General features: G+C 39.0%; 2 protein-coding genes across 2 annotated transcripts in view; both read left to right on the forward strand.

Annotated features, from left to right (window-relative positions):
- Positions 1–7,542: 7,542 nt before the first annotated feature.
- Positions 7,543–11,285, forward strand: tbr1b (T-box brain transcription factor 1b; the record flags this gene model as incomplete). The annotated part of the gene is made up of 6 exons (XM_079518183.1): positions 7,543–8,243; positions 8,673–8,827; positions 9,189–9,310; positions 9,656–9,814; positions 9,910–9,971; positions 10,451–11,285. The coding sequence occupies 6 exons, from the start codon at positions 7,543–7,545 to the stop codon at positions 11,283–11,285; spliced, it is 2,034 nt and encodes a 677-aa protein (XP_079374309.1).
- Positions 11,286–13,531: 2,246 nt separating this feature from the next.
- slc4a10b (solute carrier family 4 member 10b) overlaps positions 13,532–17,323 on the forward strand; it is a gene marked incomplete at its 5' end in the record, with an annotated part of 37,080 nt that continues 33,288 nt past the window's right edge. Inside the window, one exon of the mRNA XM_079518942.1 lies at positions 13,532–13,579. Within this exon, the coding sequence (XP_079375068.1) occupies positions 13,532–13,579 (48 nt within the window). The remainder of the gene's footprint in view (positions 13,580–17,323) is intronic.

The raw sequence follows: 17,323 nt of genomic DNA on the forward strand, positions 1-17,323 counted from the left end.
TTTCACTCTCGCATGTTCAGTCAGCCATTTTGTGCAGTGACTTTACTCTTAGGGTTGTGCTATTTTGGGCTTGCCATTCTGAGTCTTATTTCAGCTTTTATCAGCCACTAGTGTTTTGGAACAGTAGGGCTCTTGACAGTATTGCTCCTGGATAAATTAAACATGAGTTACGCAGAGTGATAATCTGTGGGCCTCTCTTTTCACACTGCATTCCCAATGAGCTGCGTGTTGGCCTGGTGTTGTTGCCTGCGATTCTAATGAAGATTATTCTTGTAACACGGCAATCGCCTGTTTGCTCCCATTCTCTTCCAATAGCTTCTCTCTTTCAAATGGAGAAAAACCTTTTTTTTTCAAGACCATTTCTCACACAGCTCTATCACTTATTTCTCCTAGATTCATAAAAATGTTAAGTACAAATGAGGCAGACTGTTGTTTTTGGACTGCAATGTGAAAAGGTTTCATCCTCATTCAAAAGGTCAATTAAACAATATAATGCAACTTATACAATATGCTAATTGGTACGGCAAGGCTTAGGTCACATGGCTAGGCAATATCGAATCGATGTTGTGATATGAGAATAGATATCGTATGGGATTTTGGATATTATAATACTGGTCTTTTCCTGATTTTAAAATCTGCATTGAGGTTTAGAGAGATTACAGTAAAGTGATGTCATTCTGAACTGTTGTAGTTCTATTATTAGCCAGTTATTATATATACATACATTACATACATTATATATATACTGTTCGGAAAAAGATATAGTAAAATATCCCAGTCATCCCCACAAATCTCATCACAATATTTAGTAGGCCTATTTAGTCAGAAATATTGTGATATATATGATTTTGTCCATATCATTCCTGAAGAGAGTAGCCTTTACTTTCATGAGTTTCGTCTGATTTATACTTAGTTGCTCACCAGTGTCTTCCACAAACATCACACTGCGACGCGTTGTTAGTTCATAGATCTGCTGGCTTCTGTTTAAATCAAAGTACTGTAGTAAAGTATAAATCAGGCTTTATTTATGACTGCGGTTTAGGCCTATAGTGCATGGGGAATGCCAGAGGAATCTCCAAGGAGTATCATATGCACACACATGGTATGGCTATACTCTTAAGATGGAATTGATGTTTATAAATTATTTCAAAGTCACAAACATCAAGCTCACAATCAGAGCGATTCAAAGATATCCAGTTGGCATAAGTCAGTTTCATTCGTGTGTGCTTACTGCTTTTTCATCAGAAATGGCTCAAAAAGTAGAGTTAGCCTGAATTTTTCATGCCTTGGGCTTACTGGGGACAGTGGCCAATGTTCTTCACTTGCAGACATCTGACAGTTGGATTGCAGCAGAAATAACAAAATGGTCATGAACCCCAACTGCACTCCCTATGGGTCACACAGCACTTTTAATATTTAAAGAGACGATGGCAACAAACAGTTGATAAGAGGTCAGCAGCAGGTGATAAAATAAGTTTTGGTTGGGACATTAGCCCCTCTGTACACTTTCTGATTTTTCTGACATTATATCATGATTTGTGAAACCAAATGATCCACATCACTGACTTAGCTTAGCAAAGCAGTTGTAGCGTCGCTCTCTGGGGTTTTGCTAGTCAGGGGATTGCAATTCTGCACGTGTTACTTCCCTATGAAACTGGGATGTGTAAAAAATCACACATTTCACGTTTCACATTTTAATCCATGTAATCATCTGTTCACATTTTGTTGTTTGTTAGTGTTAGTGGTAGAGCTCAAATTACAATGTGTGTGACAGTTCATTTAACCTGGTTCATTCTAAAATTCTTCTTTCTATTTTACAATGATGTAAAACGAGTCACTTAATTACCATGCTGTCATGGTCCTGTGAAGGTAGCATATTCAATGTGTGTCCATTTAATCTCCATCTAACTTCTGGGCTACATGAATGTTATACGTATACGTTAATACTTGTGTTTAATGTAATGGTATGATTGCATATACCGTTAATTGCAATATCCTTGAACCATAGCAGTACAGTGATGCGGGGGACCTTTTTGTGCCTTGTTTCTTCTGTACACCTTAATGTCTGATGAATTTGGGCATTATGTGATCAACATAATCCAAATGTTTTAAAAGTGTATTTTACCACAACACAATTAGTGCAGCAATGTCAATTAACACAACCCAAAATTAATGAAATTATAAGTGAAGGTACAATTAACATGAACACAATGTGTCGATCAACAACTACCTTTGTGTATAGTACAATGTGCAGGTTGCAAATGGACATGGCAAAAAAAAACATCCAACCTCATTTTAATTTTCCTCAGCTGTTTCTTGTGAGGTGCCATATAGATAGATAAAAATATATGTTTGTTTGTTTATATAATTATGAGGGTAGATGGTCATTAGCGGTTTCATTCAATTGTTAATAGGTGGAAAGTGATGAAATTAACCAAGGGTCAATGGTGGTTGGTGATGCTGCAAGCCTGGACAGATTTACAGCTTGTTTTTCTCCTTTCTCTTTATGAGAGTATAAAGAGAATATGAGGATTTACATGTCGAGGGTCAACTCTTACTACCCCATATCTATAGTGGTTATTATTAAGTATTGAGATGTGAATGCCCTCTGACTTGTCTGTCTAGTACTGTTCCTCATGATCACCTGTCCTGAGGTTAATTTGCTGTGAGCTTTGTGGTCAGGAATCACAGTGAGCTCTGGCTAGGCGACCTAAAAGGACATCAATAATGAGCGGGTGCAGGAGTGCACTTCTGGGTAGACACGGATGCGTGTCTCGGTGTGTCCAGGGAGGATGGCTAATAAGGGTTTAAAAGCCACAACTGTCCACGTGGCCCCTTAGCAGACCTCCAGCTGTCTTCTCTTTCAGAGAACACCCTGATTCCTTCTGACAGAGCAGAAGAGACCACAGGGGGTAATAGTTATGTTAGCATCTCACAAACAAAGCAGCACCACACGATAACAAATTAGCCCTGCTTGCTAATTAAAGTCTTATGATAATATTGGCTTCATCTTTTTTCTACCAAAAAGCCATGATTAAAATAGGGACAGAAATGTTTCAACTTGATTTATTGATGGAAATTGCAATGTGACGTCTAGCAAACAACATATAAATAACTTAAGGGCCATCTTAAATGCATTCCCATGAAATTTTTATTGCCACTGTAATATAAGCCACTACCTGTCATGAATCCCAAATAACCTTGGCTCTCTCCTCTTAGTTCAGCCCACTGTGCCTCATCCCTTATTACTGGCCTGACAGGGAAATGTTTACCCATCCGACAAGAGACAAGCCATTTCATAGTCAGAAAAAGCAATTTCATCTGACTGGGGCAGCACACATGTCCCCATATCCTTGCTGGTTATAATTTTGTTGTCATTTTGTGTGCTGTGATCACATCATTGAAGTGACAGTGCTGGGCATTAGGTAAAGTCCCTAAGCTTGTGCTCACTTTCAGGCGCTCTCTCTCCTTGTCATTCACATTGATTAGATTAGACCCAGGTGGCAAACAGATTTATTTGGCACAACAATGAAAGTGGTGTATACCTCTCCTAGAAATAATAATATTAATAACAATAACAATAACAATAACAATAACAATAACAATAACAATAACAATAACAATAACAATAACAATAATAATAATAATAATAATAATAATAATAATAATAAAAAGGGGACTTTGATTTCTGCTTGATTGAACATAAGATATAACACTTTCAGAGTTAACACTGCCATTTTTCATGTGTATGAGTTAAAGTAACATTTCTCTAGCCTGGCTAATAAGCCAGACTCAAATTCGGTCTGGCTTATTAGCACGTTTCCAACATGCCTAAAATACTGAAGGGACAAATTAATAACAGATGCTTCTTGTCTGCGTAGTTCTTGTCTTGGTTCAAAATTTGTCAGAGTTAACTTGCTGTCCACAAGGCACCCCTTGTTGGTGATTATTGGATGGCTCATGCTGCAGTTGTGGAGTCAAAGCAGCCACTGCACTGGCCAATGCAGATTTAGCATCAAGTAACAAATATCAGGTTTATGCATAACAAGATATTGTTGGAATCATCATAAATGGGGAGCTGGTTACCAGTGGTGGAAAGTAACTAAGTAAATTTACTTAAGTACTGTACTTAAGTACAATTTTGAGGTATTTGTACTTTATTTGAGTATTTCCAATTTCCAATACTTTTACTTCTACTCCAGTATACATCTCGGATCCAATTATTGTACTTTTACTCCACTACATGTATTCGAAAACTTTAGTTAGGCCTACTAGTTACTTCGTAGATTTTGATTATTACAAAACATAACATAACATTAAAGGTTTCATGACATTATTTTTCATTTTTCGTTTTTCTTTTAGGTTTTATGACCTCAATTACACCCAAAAAAATGGAACTTTGAACATTCAGTGGATTTTCTGTGGTCTGGAGTTTTCTCTGGGGTTTGGAAGCCTTTTGAGCTGCAATGAAAACAGGCAAAAAAGTGAAAACAGTGACATCTGCTGGCAAATCCCATTGACATATATGGGATGTGCAGGCTGTGACATCACAAACAAAAATCAGAGCACTTGTTTGAGCCAGAAAACCCCAGTCCACAGAAAATCTTTACTGAATGTTAAAAGTTCAGGTTTTTCGGGTGCAATTGAGCTCATAAAACCTAAAAAGAAAAATACAAAAACGTTTTTTATGTCACAATCCCTTTAACAACTTCAACCCTACATTTCGGCCATTTGAAAATAGCCGATCTACAAGCTCACAATGCAACGTATTGTGAGCTTGTAGGTCTGATTTTGATTTTGATTTTTATACATTTGAAAACTTGAAATGAGACATTCTGCATAATGAATACTTTTACTTTTGGTATTTAAGTACATTTTGATGCCAATACCTTTGTACTTTTATTCAAGTACATTTTGAATTCTGGACTTTTACTTGTAACAAAGTAGTTCTATATGGCAGTGTATTGATACATTTACTTATATTAAGTACAACATTTGAGTACTTTTTCCACATGCTGGTTACGTTGAGCTCAGCTGGTCAGTGAGGGTTTTGTGCCAGGCAGATGAAGGCAGTATGTTCTTAACCTGCACAAGATCTCCCAAGGGACAGGCTGGTCGCAGGCATACCCAATTGGTTATGGCATAACCGCTGGGCCAATAAGAGCAAAGTACTTAGGCTAATAAACAACATGCACTAGGGGGAAACAAACTAGGATAGTGCACGGTTGATTCAACAATTGGTTTGTTCAGGGAAAAAGCAAGCCCAGTTTGCTTATTAAAGATCAGTGATGGAAGTGAACCATAATCCTGTAATGAGGAGTGGAGGGTGGCCTCTCCAGCTTGGGCATAGGCAAGCCTGTGCTTGCATGTTTCACAGGAATAGATTGCTGGACCCTGTAGCCCTGCTGTAATGACCTCTCTTGTTAGCCTCACAGATGCATGGCTCTTCATTAGAGAGACAAACCCCATGAAGTAGGCTATGGTTTGACTCCTTTAAATATACCAGTTTGTTGTTTTTGAGATTTATGGGGTGGGAAAAATCCCCCAAAGCTAACAAAAGAAAAACCAACAATAAGATTATACATGTGGACTGATGATATTTTAGCAACATTGTTTTATACAGGGTATCCTCTCAGTAATTTACCCAAGCACATTTAAACTCTTAATTAACAATATACTGAGTTAAGCATAAATATGTTTTGCGTGTATATTCCAGTCCATAGCTGCGCCCAGTGTGGGGACTGATACTCACACAGCTAATTTTCCAGCTGTAACTCTACAAATATAACACAATGGACCCTTATACTTGTACACTTTGAATTAAAACACTTGATTATGTGCAACCTGCACATGACTTCTACTATAGTTTCCAATAAATTCCAAATTGATCAACTCTTGATAGTTTTTACAAATCATTCTGAAGACATTGGACATCATGTCACAATTCTTAATTTGAATTTGCTCATCTCCATCTTTGGTTCTCTTATATGAATTAAATTGCCATGCCAAAGGGAGGAATCATTGAATGAATGAGACATGAATTGAATGTTTTGGATTAATTTAAGAGTTATATCTCAGTGAGACCCACATTTATAATGATGCCAAATAAACTCAAAATAGACGTAATAGTTGTATGGGGGAAATATCAAATACTATAGTACAAATAGTCTTTTTTAGAACCATACAGTAAGTAGCTATAATTTTCACTTATTTAGCACATTTCCCCACATGATTGACATGACATGATTCATGTTGATATGGTGTGGAAAAACACGTTGATATGGTGTGGAAAAACACCTATAAAGTTGCTATAGGTATCCTGTAGGTAATTTATCTTAAACTCCCTACACAATACATTTATTTTATACAGCATGCACTAATTCAACCAGTCAAAGTTGTGCATGCAGCTTTAGGGACAGCTTGAAGGGACATTTGAAGATAGGGACAGCTTGAAGGGACATTTAAAGATACAGTGAGGTTTATATGTTACATTCTGTAAATAAGTGTAAGGGAGTGATGAAAGCATGAAAACGCAAATAAACACGGTATCTTACAAATTAAGCAATTTGGGGAAAATTGAGGATTATAGGCCTAAACAATGGCCGATGTTGACAATGGAGTGGACAATTATGACAACAACACTGCGTGGTCCTTTAATGATTCACTGTATTAATGTAAGACACTTTGAATGCTTATTCAATAGGCGAAAAGTGTGAATCCTGAATGATCCTATACAAAATGAGGATTAACATTCATTTTGTCCAAACTATAAAAACGTGGGTAGCTTTACTTGTCTGCACTGAGATAGAGCATTTTCTATTGACAATGTGCACAGGGTCATAACTTTAGGGCATGGTAATCAAATATTTACCAGGCCTGGGACTCAATAAACACATCTTCAGAGGAACGCCATGATTTCACGCTATATCACAAACATTTTAAAGCATCAAATTCACTGCCTGTCACTAGGCTGTCATTTTTAGCGTGTTAATAATATATTTTCGTTGGTAGACATACTTTGGCACTCATAGCGCATAAATAGGTAAATAACGCAGGAAACTAGGTAAATAACCAGCAGTCAGACGATGCCGTGACAATCGACTGACTGAAAATATATCTTTACAGTTAAATGTATATAGCCTGTATGTTGTTGTAGTAGGCCTCTATGTATAGATAGATATACATAACATATATATAAAATGGCTATAAAGCAATTTTATATCACACTAGCTCTGAAGATAAATCCGTTTTGCGCGTACCGTAGTCCTTCAGATTGCCCTAATTAAGAAGTGTCTAATTAAATTACCGTCGTGCGCTAACCAATGGCAGTACTTGTTTCATTAGCAATGCAGGAAGAGTGGTGTCGAGAAAATCCTTCCTGATTGCATGACGGTGTCAATTGGTTAATTTACTGCCTTCCACAAAGTAGGCTACCTCGAACGAACCATATAGGAAGGCGTTTTCGTCGCCTTTAGTCAGGCGTGTGCAAAAGCTCGTGATATATAGGTTGAGCTAATAACGGAACGGTACTTCGCCAGAACTATGCAGGTCGAGAATTGCATCTCGCCGGCAGCGAGTGATCTCTCCAAGAAATTTATGAATGTGGGCAGTGGCTACCCAAGCTCCGATGGATCATCTGAGCTCTCGTTGCAGGACCATCCTATTATATCTGCGAGCGACAACCTGGAGAGAAGTTCACCTCTGAAAAAAAACTCTAGGGAGATGACGAATCAGTCGGAGGCAGACCATTTCCCCGACTCCAAGGACGCGCCGGGGGACGTCCAGAGGGGAAAACTCTCTCCTGATCTTCACGGCGTCTCTGACATTCGTCATCATAATTTTGATGGATCTGCTGGAGAAAGGTATATCTTTTCTCAATCCAGCCAGCCGCAGTCAGTCTCCGCAGCTCCCAGTGCCATGTTCCCTTATCCGAGTCAACATGGACCAGCGCACCCGGCCTTTTCTATTGGAAGTCCCAGTCGTTACATGGCCCACCACCCGGTCATAACCAATGGAGCGTACAACAGCCTTCTGACCAACAGTTCTCCGCAGGGCTACCCGACGACAGGATACCCTTACGCGCAACAGTATGGGCACACTTATCAGGGAGCGGCATTCTACCAGTTCTCATCGGCGCAAGCTGGACTGGTCCCTGGGAAGGCGCAGGTGTATCTGTGCAACAGGGCATTGTGGCTGAAGTTTCACAGACACCAAACAGAGATGATTATCACAAAACAAGGGCGGTAAGTAATGCACAACTATGTTTCCTTTGACAAACGCGTGTGATTATAGGCCTATTTATATATTTGTCAACGGCAATGTCAAGTATAGGCCTATTACATACAAATGTAAGGAAATATCATTTTACGAATTCTAACTTTTCCAAACGGAAAGAAAAAGAAAAAAAAATTGGAAGAAATAAACGCCAGTTGTCTTCTTTCGGGTAGGCCTATGCTATAAACCGAGGTGAAATATCATCTGAGATTCGTGCGCGGCTTAAACGCGTAAAAGTTTATTATAAGTTGTTGCGAATGCGATACAGATATACATCTGTTTTCTTGTGCTCTCATTTATTCCCCCACAGACGAATGTAAACGCGTAAAAGTTTATTATAAGTTGTTGCGATACAGATATACATCTGTTTTCTTGTGCTCTCATTTATTCCCCCACAGACGAATGTTTCCCTTTTTAAGTTTCAACATTTCTGGCCTTGATCCGACTGCTCACTACAATATATTTGTGGATGTAATCCTCGCTGATCCCAACCACTGGCGATTTCAAGGAGGCAAGTGGGTGCCATGTGGAAAAGCTGACACAAATGTAACAGGTATAGAACATCACGCATTTCAAAATCGTATCAATTAATCTATTTTTTCTGTGGTGGTTATATTCGTTAACCACAAATACGGGCGCGAAACATAGTTGTGCATTACTTACCGCCCTTGTTTTGTGATAATCATCTCTGTTTGGTGTCTGTGAAACTTCAGCCCCATTTTCTTTACTTTAATTTCAAGTTCCCCTTAATTGGTGTGTGTGTGTGTGTGTGTGTGTGTGTGGGGGGGGGGGGGGGGGTGTATTGAAATATCCAGGGACAGTATATCCCTTTAAATGTAAACAATATTTTTATTTTTATTAAATTATTATGTAGGCCGTCCTAATTACATATTTTATTTATTATGTGTCCTCAGGAAATAGGGTGTACATGCACCCGGACTCGCCAAATACGGGCGCGCACTGGATGCGTCAAGAAATATCATTTGGGAAACTGAAGCTAACGAACAACAAGGGTGGTACTAACAATACGGGCCAGGTACATACACCTTTCATATATTGTCTATTTTAGAGATGGCCTATACTTTATGTTATTGGTACATGTGCAACAGTGCAATCTAAATTGGAAAATGCAGATCCGCATCATTTGCCACAATGACCTCTACATATAATAATTTGTAATAATTTCCCCCCATGAATCATGATGGCTTTCGACTTCAAATGTGATTGTGCTTGCTTGTTTTACACGTGTCCAAAACGAAAATACTTTTGATAACGGAAAAATTGACCGGTGATCAAATTAATTCAGTAATAGTCTACTTGAATTCAGCATCGCTGTGAGAACAGTGAGATTATTGAAGTATTTATTTTGTTCATGTCCCAGATGGTGGTTCTACAGTCCCTCCACAAGTACCAGCCCAGGCTGCATGTGGTGGAGGTGAACGAGGATGGAACAGAAGATAGCAGCCAGTCAGGAAGAGTGCAGACTTTCACCTTCACAGAAACACAGTTCATCGCTGTTACAGCTTATCAGAATACCGACGTAAGACAACGATTATTAAACACGAGCTCCAAGACCAATTTATTCGTTTCTAAACAAAGCACAGATAATTTTTGTTTTTTATTTTAATTTCACAGATTACGCAATTGAAAATCGACCATAATCCATTTGCCAAGGGATTTCGGGACAACTATGACACGTAAGTATATATAATGTATTGTATGCCCTATACTCGTTGCTTTTGTACAGGCCTACTCGGTATGTGCGTATTGGATCGGGATGATGTAGTCAAATTACTATTATTATTATTTTGATTAACATTTTCGATTAAAAAAAACAAAATTTCAAAATTGGAATAGCTATTTAATTAGTATTTTCTATTAGGTCAAATCAAAAAAGTTATATATCCTCATTTAACAGGAGCATATAGGCTAATATAAACCTATATAAAAATAAAAAGTAATAATCATACCTAAGTGCTCTTATAATCAAAGTAACAGAAAGAAAAACGTTGATTACACTTTATAATGGAACTACTTTCAATAGGCCTATATGATTTGGGTTTCGTTCCCATATTTGTTCTCAGTCGCTTCGTTTCGAGGTCAGTGAAATATAACACACTGCGGGTGGCCTATAGGCCTACGTTTGTAAATAGTTTTTGGCTTTCCATCTTTTCAGTGTCTACACAGGCTGCGACATCGACCGCCTAACTCCATCACCAGGTGATTCTCCGCGCTCACAGATCGGGCCTGGTGCGAGATATGCCATGACTAGCTCGTTCCTGCAGGACCAATTTGTCAGCTCGTATGCCAAGTCCCGCTTTCACCCTGGCGTGGGGAGCGCTGCTGGCACGGAGCGCTGCAGCGTCCCACTCAGCAACAGCTTGCTCTCTCAGCAACAAACCGAGGATCCCGCCGTCGCCTCCCCGCAGCGATGGTTTGTCACCCCTGCCAACAACCGACTGGACTTCGCAGCCTCGGCATACGACGCCGCTGATTTCGCCGGTAACGCGGCCACCTTGCTGTCGTACGCCGCGGCCGGAGTGAAGGCTCTCCCCCTGCCGACCGCAGCTTGCTCCAACAGACCTCTGGGTTATTACGCGGACCCGTCGGGCTGGGGCGCGCGCACGCCTCCCCAGTACTGCAGCAAGTCGGCCTCGGTCCTTTCTTGCTGGCCCACGAATTCTGTCGGGAGCAGAACGGGCACAAACTACCTAGTGGAGGACGGATCGGACGCCATTCCAACGGAGAGGTCCCCGATTAATGGCTCGGAGGAGGCGAAAGCCAAAGACTTGTCCGAGTCTAGCTGGATAGAGACGCCATCTTCGATCAAATCAATTGACTCAAGTGATTCTGGCATCTTTGAGCAAGCAAAGCGGAGACGAATTTCACCGTCTGCCACACCAGTTACAGAAACGGTGTCTCCGTTGAAATCTGAAATGTTAGCGCCAAGAGAGTGTGAGAAAAATTGCACCAAGGACATTAGCTACTACAGTTTTTATCCTCATAGCTAAATATTCCGTCCGACGCATCTATCTATCTATCTATCTATCTATCTATCTATCTATCTATCTATCTATCTATCTATCTATCTATCTATCTATCTATCTATCTATCTATCTATCTATCTATCTATCTATCTATCTATCTATCTATCTATCTATCTATCTATCTATCTATATTTCTACATCATGGAACATTGAACAAATCAAGGTGGCCAAATCACTACCGAAATGTAAACCTTTCCATCACTGACCACCACCACCAGCTCTTTTATTGGGTGGGGGTGTTTTGTTGATTAAATAATTTTTAGTCAGAGGATCACTGTAATATATGAATATAATGTACATAATATTTATCATATTGGTCATATAGTAAATTGATGTATAGCCTACTGGATTAAAACTTGATCCCTGCAGGCCTTATGCCCTCTTAGTAGGCTAGTCGAAAATGTTAAAATATATTACATTTATACATGATGTCCTTGTGTAGCATATAGCCTACTACTGGCATAATTTATTCTGCCAGTGGGGGAAAATATGTAGGCTATTTTGTATTCTATAGGCTACCGAATGTTATTGATCTAACCATAATCAGATCAAATGTAACTTCATAATAGATGTGTAGATAATGTATCAATGTTGATGACGTAATCTTAGACGTAATTTTCATTTGAAGGGTTTCTGGGACTTCATATTTTTCATAGTGTACGAGTACGATCCATGTTGTTTGTGATAAGCTTCCGTATCTGTTATGTGATTGAAACGCAATTCAATTGGAAAGATGCAACTGGGCAGTGTGGGCAGCTTGCCCTTAAGCGTCCTGTTAAGATTAGGCTACATTTGAATTGTCTGAATAAAGAAATTGGCTAATGTTTACTTTGGCGATTCCTTTACGGTCCTTTAGGATGTCTTTTCCCTAAAACAGTGATTGTGATTTAGGAGAGAGGTCACCCACATTTTGCGCACCTGACCCATTATTATACCGTTTAGGCCTAATGTGAGAATTCCAGGCATATGTTTTTTACTGATAGGCCACTACACCACTTACTATAATTAATTGTAGGCTATAGATTTATCTTTATTTATTTTCTTTATTTTCTTTTTCCCTTTTTCTTTTTTTTAATCACAACAGAGTTAATTGGACCCTGGCCCGATCCTGTCTCCATGGGGTGAATAATTCATTTTTGGGGTGAACTATCTCTTTAAGATGTCAAAATGTCGAAGTCTCAGTGTGATAATATTTATATTGTTAGATATGGCACCTGCATATTTTTGGTATCAATATTCAAGTGGATTGAATTAAATTCCCCCCTCCCCCCCCCTACCCCCCTCAATCCTCCAAGAATTCCGGACCCACTTCGAAAACCAACCATAGACAAAATATAGGCTAATCAAAATAGAATATTGTAGCTATTTATTTGTGCACGTTTGAAGTTGAATATGTATAGGCACAATGGAATAAGTGAATGATTTTAAACACAATCAATTTCACCCGGCCAGTGCGGCCACATTCTGCCATAAAATAGCCTATTGTGGATTATATGCGAGTTATCTACTCTGAATGGTTACGTGGTCACGGCTATAATAATTACAGCAACCCGGCCTATGTCGGAAAGGGCTGTTTTGTTGTGTTGTAGGCTATTGTGCTGATGCTGCCGACTGCTCAATGTTTCCCTTGGACATACTAACTACACCAGATGGCGCTAAATACTTAAGTTTTCTCTATACAAGGATTGATGTCGAGTAGGAGATACAACCAGAAAAACACATGTATTATGTTCTCCGGAAGATAAACATTTGATTTACATAGCCATATAAAAGACAGCACGTGCGCACACACACACACACACACACACACACACACACACACACACACACACACACACACACACACAAGAAGCCACCATGCACCATCATTCAACACTATTGAAGACCATTTCAGTTGCTGTCCTCTATTAATTTGAGGACAAGTTTTAGGTTTAAGTTTTAGCCTCATGTTTTTTTTTTCAGACAGCTGCATGAGCATGCAAGTCAAGTCACACTAAACATCAACATGCGCCCTCTTTGCGCGCTAACAATACTGACAGAGTAGCCTAGGTATAGGATACACTATTACGTTACATAAACGTGTGTCACGTGTTGATGTGTGTGACGCCGTGTTCGCTCAATCTCTCGTCAGTGTCGCGCGTGCTGTAGACCCGATAAACTCATCGTAGCCTTGCGCACTTTTGCACAGGCGTCAACTTGTGAAAGTGAAGATGGATAGGAATGACCAAAGTGCTCAAATGGAACCACTGCGGACGACGGTAAATATAGCTATAATTGCTTGATGCATGTCCTTCAGCTTTACTTATTTATTACTTACTATTTAACAATATTCCCTGCAAAATATTTTTGTAGTGTGGTTTTGTATTGTTTAGCACTGTTTTTGTCACACAAATTGTGTGTGTGAAAATAACAGTGATGGACAAGTATAGTCTACTCAACCTGCAGTCAAAGCTCAAAGTATCTTGGTCAAATATTATCCTAATAGTGAAAGTTGCTTTGTCAAATGTGTAGGCCTATATACTCCAGTCAGACAGTACAGGCTACAGGAGAGACTTGCTTTAAACATACTCAAGTAGGCCTATTCAAAAGTACAATAATAGTGAATAGCAGATACACCGCCCACATTGTGATCTTGTATAGATATACATTATATTTGAAACAGGACTTAAGTGGTTCATTCATATAAATATCAGAAAATACAATACTCAGATTATATACTAAAGGATTTTACTTCATTACTCGAGTAATGTACTTTGTTACTGTCCATCACTGGCAAAATAATAATACAAAAGTTTTCTAATACAAAAGTTTTCTTTTTGTTTTCGGTGACAGAGGGACGGTATATAGCTTTTCAATCCTCAATGCTCCAACTGTCATAGTTCAATTAAGTTAATTGAGTGTTAAAGCTATATGTAACTTATTGTAAAATGGTAGGCCCTATAGGACTTTTTTGTATCATTTTTTTTGTATTCTTACTACCCCTGCTCTTCTATTGAGGCATTTACAGATGTGTCTCATTTTGACACTAATTTTGGCCTAAAGTTCAAAATTACATTTCTCCCATAAAGCAAGCAGGAAGGCTAAGTTCAGTGGAAAAAATGTCCATATAGGTTAAAATTTGGGGTAGAACATGAATGTTATATGCAGCTTCATTTGAATTAACACTGATTTACTGCATATAAAGCTGCAGGTAGGCCTACTGAATGTTAATATTGTATACATATTTGCCATGGCCTGGCCAGAATTCACCTTAAATTTCTGATCGGATTATTTATTCATTTTATTGTATACTTATTCTGGAATTGGCGAAATTCTGCTGCTCACCAGTTTTATTAAAGTAATAAACTATTTCAGGTCATATTTGCCATGGCCTGGCCAGAATTCACCTTTCTGATCGGATTATCTATTGTATACTTATTCTGGAATTGGCAAAATTCTGCTGCGCACCAGTTTTATTAAAGTAATAAACTAATATATTTTTAGGTCAACCTTCCGTTCTCCTCTGCTGAATGTCAAAGTTTGGTGAGTTGCATATTATTAACAAAACAAACAAAGAGGTATAGGAGCACACACCAATAGTGGGGAGGTGCTGACCACGGGAGATAAACTTGAAAAAAGGAAGGAGAGGTCGCACAGCTCGTAGTCACGATGCAACAAACTTTTTTGACCAACGTTTCAGCAACAAAATTCCTTCTTCAGGGTATCAAATCAATACCCTGAAGTACCAGGTACCATACCCTGAAGAATGCATTTTGTTGCCGAAAAGTTTGTCATTTTTTAAATAAAATGTTTTTTTGCATCATGACTACAAGCTGAGCGACCTCTCCTTCCTTTTTTCGAGTTGCATATTATTACCTGTATTTCTAATAAAATAATTTAAACATTTGATGGATTTGATAGGATGACCAGTGCAGGATGACTTATGGCAGAGCAATCAAACCCTCACCCTCTCTGTGCTTTTATTACCCCATCAACTAGAGCAAATAATGGCTGGGATGTGATTGTATTACGGTATTACGGTTGTGTGAACAGGCTCAACAGTTTATTTCAACTCTACCTAGCAGTGTTGATGCAAGCCAATGCTCTACTATAATGATACGTATGTGCACATCCCTATAGCTGTAGTGCAGCCATTCAATATAAGTCCGTCTTTTATAAGAATCTGGTCAGCAGCGGTGATGTCACTGTCATAATCTTATGGGATTGGCGGGTGACAAAATGCTCAAACCGAGCTTTGTTCAGCCAGCAGCTCTAGTGCATATATGTCTAGGGGGTTACAGTAAAAGAGGGAAAAGGCGTCTGCTTAATATCTATCCTGAGGACAGAGGCACCTACAGCTTAACATTCACCCTCCACCAGCAGCACTAATAAACATACTATATAAACAGAGGACACCCTGTGGAGCGGTTATGGCTTCTGGACACTTGGAGGTTCCACGTCTTTATCACCCACAGGAGATTCCATGTCTCTTTAACACTAAGGTAGGACTGAACTTTGGACATCATTATGATGTTGGGTTAATTGGTTCTGCTACTGTGAATTGTCTGCTATATTAATAACCTCTTCAAAACGATGTGTGATTGAGGACAGATAGGCGTGGGACGTGGGTATGTAGGCTAGAATATGTGCACATCGTAAAAGTACGATTGCCACAATTTGAAGAGTCAATTATCTTTGTATTTGACGGAATTGACGCTAACCTGTTAACAAACCATAAAAGATGTCTAAGAAGGAAGCAGAGGTATACGCTTGCCTTTGAGGATAAACATTTCACACTGCAAAAGACAGATTGCTAATTTAATGCATTTTAGCCATAGCCTACAAAGCCTACAGTACTTTACTAATGTTTTTTTTCATCAGCACAGTTTGGATATAACTTCTATATTTCTTTGGACAGTGTTGAAAATCCAGCAGTTGTTCTGACTATACATGTCTGGCCAGTCCTTTTATGATTGCCTGAAATGACCTGGGGTGTGTCATTGTTGTCATTGCCAATAATTATGGCGTCAACTATACAGAGTGGCAATGTACAGTGTTTCATCAGTGTAACATCTCTACACTTTCTTAACACAATATTATGTAAGCTTTCAAGAGTACTACAGACGACACACACTAATTCTCCATAATGTATAAATGATGGATAAGGGGTCAAGACAACGAGGCCTTTTCGTGGAGGGGTCAGAATAAAAGTTGGACTTCAACTGTTTTTCGTCTGTAGTACTCAGTGTGGTGCTTGTTGGCTGTGAGCGTTACTTACTTTGTGCGTTCAGTCAGCTTTTAATCAATTTCCCGTTGGTTTCTGTTATTTTTGTGGCCCAGAGTGAGCATTGATGTTTGAATTGGCCTTGAGTGAGCAGTCATCAGATGTAGATCGCAAGCTGCCTTCATAGCTGCTAGACCAAACCATAATGTTTATGTTTGTAAACAAACACATAGGGAGGTATTTCCGGTTGGAATGTCTATGGATATTTACACTATATAGATATAAAGTGTCCAGTAGTTCAGTATAGCCTACTACTTTATCTCTTGCTAAAAATAAATCCAGACTCCTTTGGTAGAACTGGCAGACTCTAGCCAACAATGTCTCTAACCCTCCTAATCTAAAAACAGGAATCTGATTTAATCTGCCCTTTTCTTACAGGAAGTTTATCCTGGAAACATTTGAGGATTACTGTCCATTTCATGCAATAGTACATGAAAGCCTTAGCCTGTGCAGATAATGATATTTCTACCACTGATCCTGCCAAAATGACCATAGCCATCTGTAGGGATCAGACCCAAGTGTCTGTCACGTCAAGTTATATCACTTGGCCTGCTGTTAGTCCTTTGCTTAATTGTGATTCGATGTTGAGCAATGAGCATTTGATTTCTACTAGAATCAATTCGTATTACACGGATGCTTGACCTGGATATATAGATCTGTCCAGGGTTAAATGATGTCTTATCCCGGAGTGGCTTCTCTTTTTGTTTCACTATTCTCATGTTGTGTGATCTTCATATAT

This window comes from Electrona antarctica (genome assembly GCF_951216825.1).
Source record: "Electrona antarctica genome assembly, chromosome: 13".
NCBI lineage: Eukaryota > Metazoa > Chordata > Actinopteri > Myctophiformes > Myctophidae > Electrona > Electrona antarctica.